The sequence below is a fragment of the Benincasa hispida genome, unplaced genomic scaffold (genome assembly GCF_009727055.1).
Source record: "Benincasa hispida cultivar B227 unplaced genomic scaffold, ASM972705v1 Contig306, whole genome shotgun sequence".
Taxonomy (NCBI): domain Eukaryota; kingdom Viridiplantae; phylum Streptophyta; class Magnoliopsida; order Cucurbitales; family Cucurbitaceae; genus Benincasa; species Benincasa hispida.
Window position 1 is genome coordinate 514,171 of NW_024064789.1, and position 8,693 is coordinate 522,863.

The 8,693-nt window shown below is 38.1% G+C and overlaps 1 protein-coding gene across 1 annotated transcript; it reads right to left on the reverse strand.

Annotated features, from left to right (window-relative positions):
• Positions 1–414: 414 nt before the first annotated feature.
• LOC120069283 (E3 ubiquitin-protein ligase DZIP3-like) lies at positions 415–1,631 on the reverse strand. The gene has a single exon (XM_039021002.1). The coding sequence runs from the start codon at positions 1,249–1,251 to the stop codon at positions 550–552; it is 702 nt and encodes a 233-aa protein (XP_038876930.1). The 5' UTR covers positions 1,252–1,631; the 3' UTR covers positions 415–549.
• Between the last annotated feature and the right edge of the window lie 7,062 nt (positions 1,632–8,693).

Consider the following 8,693-nt stretch of genomic DNA (forward strand, 5'->3'; position numbering starts at 1 on the left):
TAAAGTCATAGAAACATGAGCTTTTCAATAGAGTTCTTGTTGTGCCTTAATGTTTTGCCTTGGAGCGCAACAGTTTTTGTATATTAGGGAAGAAAGTTAGATTCATGCTACTACGTATCGCCTGTTACAGATTAATCATATCTCGGTAGACCCGTCTCATATCCTTGATTGGCTAGTTGCCAAAAAATTATAATAATTGAGATTTGTAATATACAAACTATATCTATGTATATATAGGATTTAGTTTTGAGTGAAGACAAAACTCAAGAAATTTCATGAAACCATACTTTATTTTTAGACAAAACTATATCAAATTTTCAGACAATACGATGTGATGGATGGTTTCTTCATCCTTATTGTAAAGGTTCTTAGTAAGGAGGAGAAATGGTTTTGTTTTAAAAGAAAAGTTTATTAATTTCATATGATATGCATGAATACTTGAAGAAGAATAAGAAGAAATCAAGCTGATTTCTTTTTACATTAGTTGGAGAAGAAGTTCCTTCAAAACATATCATAAAACTACCAATTAAGAAAGCTGTCTGTCTCATCTCATGCTTCTAATGATCTTCTGCACAATGGACACGTGTTGCTCCTTTCAAGCCATGTGAGGATGCACGATTTGTGATACACATGACCGCACGGAATCCTACTCACCTCCATCCCCTTTCTTTTTAGATCTTCGCAACAAACACAGCACTCTCCCGTCTCCTCTTCTTCTTTAAACCCATCAAATTTCTGCTTCCTTACTCTCTCAATTGCCGACTCCGGCGCCCCTGCTCTCCTCGCCGGTGGTGGACCTTCTTCAAAATTAATCTCAAACCCTTCCTCTCCGATGATGGAGTTCGGGTGTAGCCAAGAGACAGCTTCCATCCAGAACTCCTTCATGTAATCGATGTTCGCTTCTATTTTGAAGCTCCCATTATTGGCGTCAAACTGTTGAGCAAATGACAAAATCTTGCGAGACATCATTTGGCAGACGGAGGAATGGAGGTTGAACGAACGCAGAAACCCATTCACCAAAAACTCTACTGCTGCTTCTTCTCCAACATCCCGCACATTAGTAAAAGGAAACAGAGCTTCTCCTATCGGAGTTGAACGAGTCTGTTGCAATATTCGGTCTGGAATGATTCCGGGAGAAGGAGATCGAGAAATCAGGCGGCTACAAACCCCAAATCGAACTTGCAGGACTTGATCGCTGTTTGGAGTGCCGTGGAAATAATATGCAATGGATGAAGTAGTAGAGAAAGACATTGATGATGGGTGTGGAGTTGATTGAAATAGAGCAACTGTTAGGTTAGGAAGAAGAAGAATCAAAGAACAATTTGAGAGAGGGAGTTTTCATTTGTAAACAGGGGAAGGCGGGGGCGGGGTGAGATTTATAGATATTGTAAATTTGAATTGGGTATGGCGACGCTCCTCCGCGCCGGAAAATCCACGTCACGACCGACGGCTGTCATCCCAACGGCTATTTTCTTCTTCTTCTTCTTGGCCATCGGTAACGGCTTTTTTCCCCATCGTGGCCGTCCATCTCCGGTCTCTCTCCTCTGTTATCAAACCATTTCCTTCCCACTTTTCGTTTCTTTCTATTTTCTTTTTCTTAAAAACTAAAAAACGTATTTTCCTTTTTTTTTCTTTTTTAATTTTAATAAATAATTTAGTACTGTGGTTTCTTTTTTATTTTTCTAATAAAATCATTAGTTTTTCATTTTGGCTTATAAATACAAATGAGTTTTTTAAAATTCAATATACAACATTCTATGTACTTGAAATTTTAGTTTTTTCATGTAAATTTTTTTATGATAAAAAACTAAAATTGTAAAGAACAGAAAGTTAGGAATAATTATCTATAAAATTGATTTTCTTCTATAATTCAGAAAAACAAAATAACAATTACTTGATATTTTTCTCGAAAGAATATGTGATAAATAAAATAAGTGAGATAAAAAAAAAAAAAAAAAAAAAAAGAGAAAGAGAATTTAAGACAATTTTCAAAAGCAATTTTTTTTTTTAAAAAAAAAAATCAATTCTTATGTAAAATGCATTTTTATCAAAAATTACATTTATATAATTGTCAGAGGGAGAATTGGTTTACATTTATATAATTTTTTTTATGACAAACTAAAATTGTAAAGAACAGAAAGTTATGAATAATTATTTATAAAATTGGTTTTCTTTTATAATTCAGAAAAACAAAGTAACAATTGCTTGATATTTTTCTTGAAAGAATCTGTGATAAATAAATAAGTGAAATAAAAAATAAAAAATGAAAAATGAAAAAAAATGAAAAAAGAGAAATAGAAAGTTAAGACAATTCTGACAATAAAATTAAGAAAAACTGAATTCTTACCCAAAATGCATTTTCACCCATTTTTCCAAAATGACATTTACAGAATTATCAGAGAGAGAATTTTCTCAACTAAGGATTTGTTGATCTTGTACGTTTAGGCTCCCCCTAAACTCAACGCTTCTCTTCTAGGATTTATCCACTCACGATAAAGAACCTGGAGACCTTTTTGTTTTTTCGCTTTCAGCAATGGCCGCACAAAAAAATAAAAAATAAATAAACATTCAGTTCCGAAAAACCTAGATGAGAACATTCTCATACTTCTTTTTATAACAGTATCAACAATGAAGTTACAGACAAGGAAAACAGCAAGACCGGAACATTACAAAACAAACAACCGGATAGTCCATCACGAAGTCAACCAGAAAAGATCCAATATTTCAATAAAAAAAGTTTACATGCCAAATAAAAAGAATAACAATCTCCCCTTTGGCATAACTATTTTCTTTTATTGGCAATCATGAGATAATACAAACAAAAACTGCATCAAGGCAACAAAAACTAGGTGTAATCAACAAAACCAGTAACCAACCCCCAAAACAACCACAATCAATTGCCAAGACAACCACCAACAACAAGCCAACATCACCACAAAAAATAAATAAATAAAAAACCACACTCCCCCTTGATCTTCAGAAGAAGAAAAGTAAGTATGTGGAGAGGAAGGACGTTGTGAAGTAGACGAGGCATCATCAAAAGGTAATGACAAACTCAACAACCGAACCAAAGTATCCATAGTCGTCGGTCAATCTATAAGAGAACGAATTATACCGCTTAAAGTTTGGGACTCATAAGATAGCACCTGTAAGATACGCGTTCCAAGATCAGAAGGAATAACCAGGCCACATTCAAGAACACGAAGATCATCAGGCATGGGTATGTCATTAGCTCTAGGAGGCCAAATGTTGTGGACAATGTCTGGCACATGGGATGCTTGAAAAGGTTTGTAGCTTAGATTGATACACTTGGTAGTAGGACTTGGAGCATCTGCAAGAGTAAGAATGGTTAGACACTGAGAGAGCATGATACACACAGAAGATGGGGGGAAGCAAATAGGTAGTTTGATAGCAAAGAATTCAACATGACGCAACATCTGATTGTAGACAAAAACATTGAAATTGGATTAAAAACCAGTTTCAATTTAGTATGACAGATTGGCAAGCGATAAAGACACGCCAGAATAGTGTGTAGAGAGACACTAGTTAGCAATACCAACCTTATGAAGTATTGTATATTTGACGCCCAAAGTGGCAGTAGAAAATTGACTAGGTGAAGGCCAAGAAGAATAAGTACCCCCAGTTAGCTCAGTCACAAAAGTTTCTATGGAAGGATGTGGTGCACAAAGAGCTAGGGTATCATCATGGTCAAGAAAATCATTGATAACTTCTGGAGAAATAGTAAAATAGACACCTCTAACATGAACTTTTTTGTATTCACTACTACTTGGATCATCAAACGAATTTGGAAGATTGACAAAGAACTCATGAATAAGTTGAGGATAAAAAGGTCCAAGCTGAGAAACTGTCTTCAGCAATCCAGTCTGATTTAAGAGCTTCATGATAGCCAAACAGGATCATGTCTTATTTGAAAGATTTGTTCATTTGCAATTCTTGTACAAAGGACATAGTTCCATTTTCGAACATTTTCTTCACAGTGAAAAGAAACACCATCAATGGGTATGGAAGGAACATTTTGAGGAACCTTTCTTCTGCTGGTTATGGTGTTTAATCTTTTTGGGGCCACAGTAGCATCAATTGCATCAGGTGATGGAAATCGACTCGAAAGGATTCTCAGAGGATGGTAGTAAACATGAGCGCGATCTAGAAGAAGGACCAAGAATCTGAGACAATGAGACCGTCTTTTTCATTCTACACTTGTCTAGTTCCACAAGCACGACATGGTAATCAAAAGAGTCCGATAAAATTTCTTTGTCAATCACAGGTTTACCAACATTGGTATTAGGGTTTTGAGGTACGGTTACTTCAGCGATAGGTGAATCATCAATGATAGGATCCGAGGCAGTCGTATTCTCTCCAACATTCTCATAAGTAGTAACCTGTGCATGCATTATGGAGGCTGGAGGAGGCTGAGAGATCAATACATCAAAATTTTCAACAGTAGAGAAACCCTCAACAGTATTCGAAACTACATTTTCTTCAACTTTACAAACATCAATATTTGACGAGTCATTCACACGAAATTTAGTAGCAGTGGAAGAAGGCATACCAGGAAAGATAGTAGTATTAAGTTGTTCAAACAACACATGTTAAGGATAGAAGACAGAGTCACTTCCAGGTAAAACAAAAGACAACAAGTTCTCATTCCCACCAACATAAGGCATAATAGTGATAACGGGCAGAAATGCACATTATCATAGTGCTAAGTTCTTAAATAATGTTGGATTGCGTTGATGGAATATGTTAAATTGCGTCTATTAAGTATAAGTTCTATAATATTGTGGTCGCATGCATTCAACGCATTAGAACTATTGATTTTTTTTATTTTTGTGTAGAATATAGGTTAACACAATGCAAAGATTGCGATCATAGGAATTCATTGGTCGAGCGCAACTTCACCACAAGACTTTGCATTGATCGTGCTCGCAAACATTTGCCCAAGAAGGATCACTGCAACTTGGTCAGCGCAACATGATGGGCGCATCCGAGTGAAAGGACAATTAAGAGTGATGAGACAGAAAGCTGATGACAGTCGGATTCAAATTAAGTTGACAGCTGATAACGATCACAAAGTACATTCAGCTTTATCGGTGACAATTATCCGGCGCATCAGTCAAGAATTAAAGTTGTCTCATCTGTACAACCAGGAGAGAGAAGCCGCCTTTCACCATGGATGCTCTATAAATACCAAGGGCATCTTCAGAGAAAGGGGTTGATTGATTGACGAGTTAACCAGTTGCTTTTGTTTCATAATTTCTTTTCCATTTTAAGGCGGAGCAAGAGAAGAGTGGTGCACGGAGATCGCCTAGGGCAACTCGAGAGAGAACCTTGGGACATAAGAGCAGAGGGTGGGCCGACTCTTGCGAGAGCAAGATTATCTTTAGAGCACGAGTAGAAACAGTGTAAACGCCTGGCAGCAAGAATTTGCACCAAGTTCTTTATTATACTTGCATTGTTATTTTGTACTTCATCTTCATATCTATTCAATGGAAGCTTCTATTTCTACATCTACTTACTCTCTTAATACGCATGAGTAGCTAAACTAGTCGAATGGGTTGAGAAGAAACTAAGCTAACATGACCTAGGAAGCTCATTGCATGCCGATTATCTTGTTTAATGCTGTGCAAAAAAAACCCTTTAAGAGTTACTCGAGAGAGAGTCTAAAGAAAGAACTAATGTCTCCAGAGAGCTAGGTTTAGAATCTACACTCGAAAGAGCAAGATTGGGTTTGCATAAACAAGAGATAGGGACTTAAAGATAAGCTCTGTTTATCAACTTGTTTCGCATGCATCCTAGAATGGGAATGATATTATGTGGTCACATATTTGAGTGGTTGTCATGTTGTCATCATAAATAGAAATAGAGGTTTATGTGTAAACCCTGTAGACTTATCGCATATATATCGCATGCGTTCTTAGCCTTAGAAGCCGTGGTATTCGTGCCAAGAGGTGGTTTACTATTGTATATGCATGTTGCATGATTGCAAGCATGAACGCATTCTAGGGAGTATTAGCCGGAAAACCCTTCTCAACCTGTTCACCGCATATTCATCGCATTCCCCGTTTATCAACTTTTTTCAAACTTCGCCGCATTTGTTATTTATCTTTAATCAACGCAATTAACAAACAAAACACTTTATTTATTCACCCAGTTACCGCAAAGTTTTCATTAAAATTACCAACACAATCTATTTTCACAAGTCCCTGTGTTCGACCCTGAACTTACTAGGAAACTCAGAGGAATTTACACTTGAATTCCGCTGGGGAAACTTGAGTGCATAACGCAAATCCATCAACGCATATCATCCATATTTCCACTACATAAAATATCGCATCAAGTTTTTGGCTCCGTTGCCGGGGACTTCGAAAAAATAGTTTGTTAACAGTAATTTTCTTGATTTCTTTGCAGACTCTCAGTCTCTGGTGAATTACGACCCGAAGATTGAGAAAACGTTTTGAAGACAGCTGAGAGACCGCCAACAACAACCACAATCCGATAAAGAAGAAATGGCGAAGCAGCCTTGAAATGGAGCACCAAATGATAATAATGTCATGCCGAATTCGATTCTATTGGCAAACGATTGCAATAGACCATCAGGGACTATGCATTGCCAAACCTCTATGATTTCTCTCCAGGAATCATGAGGCCTGCCCTCAACGGAAGTAGATTCGAGATAAAACTGGTGATGCTGCAGATGATCCAAACTGCAGGTCAATTCGGAGGAAGGCATGGCGAGGACCCGCACACCCACCTTCGAAGTTTTATTGAAATATGCAATATTTTTGTGTTCCCGAACATCTCTGCTGAAGAAGTTTGACTAACGTTGTTCCCATTTTCTCTCTATGATCAGACCAGGAAATGGACATATTCGCTCGAACTAAGGGAGATTATTTCTTGGGAGCAGGTAGTGGAGAAATTTATGAAGAAGTATTTTCTGCCTACCGAGAACACAAGACGAAGGATGCTTATTACAAATTTTGAACAAGATATGAACGAATCGCTCAGAGATGTTTGGGCTAGGTTTAAAAGGTTGGTACGGGATTGTCCGCATAATGGGTTACCAGACTGCCTTCAAATGGAGATTTTCTATCATGGTTTGAATCCCGCTTCACAGACCGCTGCCAATGCGGCAGCTGTTGGTGGTCTGCTTGATAAGACTTACGATGAGGCAAAAAATATCCTGGATCGTATCTCAAAGAACCATGAAGACTGGAGAGAGAGTGACCAGAGATTGAGACTTAAAGACTCTGATGCAAACAACGGTGCTATTGTTTCATTACAAAACCAAATGACCACAATGATGAATCTGATCCAAGGAATGGTGATTAGCAACCTAACACCGCAAGGTGGGCAAATCAACGCAATAAGTCCAAACACCGCAAGGTGTGCTACTTTCGGTGATGGGCAAGTGATGGAAGATTGTCTGCAAAATCCACAATCCGTATACTTTGTGAAAAATAATCCTTTTTCAAACACTTACAACCTCGGGTGGAGAAACCACCCCAATTTTTCCTGAAAGAATCAACAACAAAATTTTCAACCTGTGGTGCAAAAAGAAGGGCCATCAGGATTCTTCCAACGTAATAACGGTCAACAGAGCAATCAAGCAAGTAGCTCACAACAACAAATGCAATCCTCTTATTTGGAGAGCCTATTGAAGCAATATATAGAGAAAAACGAGACAGTGCTTCAGAGTTAGCCTACGTCCATCTGCGACCTCGAATTGCAAATGGGCTAGATTGCTAGAAAGCTTAAGAGTCGATCGCAAGGGGCGTTGCCAAGTCCAACCGAACTTCCACGCAACCCAGGGGGATCAGGTAAGGAGCAATGTCAGGTTGTGACATTGCACAGTGGGAAGACTATGGAGGGAGAAAAGAAGGAGCATAATAGAACAACTTCCATCGCAACCGAGCCTGAGATTGCGGTAACGCAAGAAGAAGAAAGAGAAAATAAAGCAGTAGAACCTGATGTTGTGTCAACCTCGAAGTCAAATGAAACAGAAACTGTGAAAGTTCAGTTACCACCTTTCCCTCAGAGGCTAAGGAAGAAGAAAAACGAAGAGGTACAGTACCAACGCTTCTTATCCATGTTAAAGCAATTACATGTTAACATTCCTTTCAATGAAGCGATTGAAGAAATGCCTGCCTATGCCAAGTTTCTGAAGGACATTGTAACTAAGAAGAAGGGCGCTGGAAAATTTGCCACGGTGGCATTAACGTAAAGTTCCAAATCAATTATCCCACCGAAGATGAGCGATCCTGGGAGCTTTACTATTCCTTGCTCCATAGGAGGACTCTATATCTGTCTCTTATACACATCTAGATGTGTATAAGAGACAGATATATGGCAAGCCCTGTGTGACTTGGGGGCCAGTATAAATTTGATGTCGCTGTCAATTTTTAGACAATTAAATATGGGGCAACTTGTACCCACATCAGTGACTCTTCAATTGGCTAACAGATCTCTGGTTCATCCAGAAGGTAAGGTGAAGGATGTGCTGATTACGATTGATAAATTTATTTTGCCAGCTGGCTTCATCATTTTAGATTACGAGGTCGACAAAGATATGCCCATCATTTTGGGGCGACCTTTTCTATCAACGGGTCGTGCTCAAATTGATGTGCATAAGGGGAAAATCACTTTAAGTATAAACGAACAGAAGCTCAAATTTA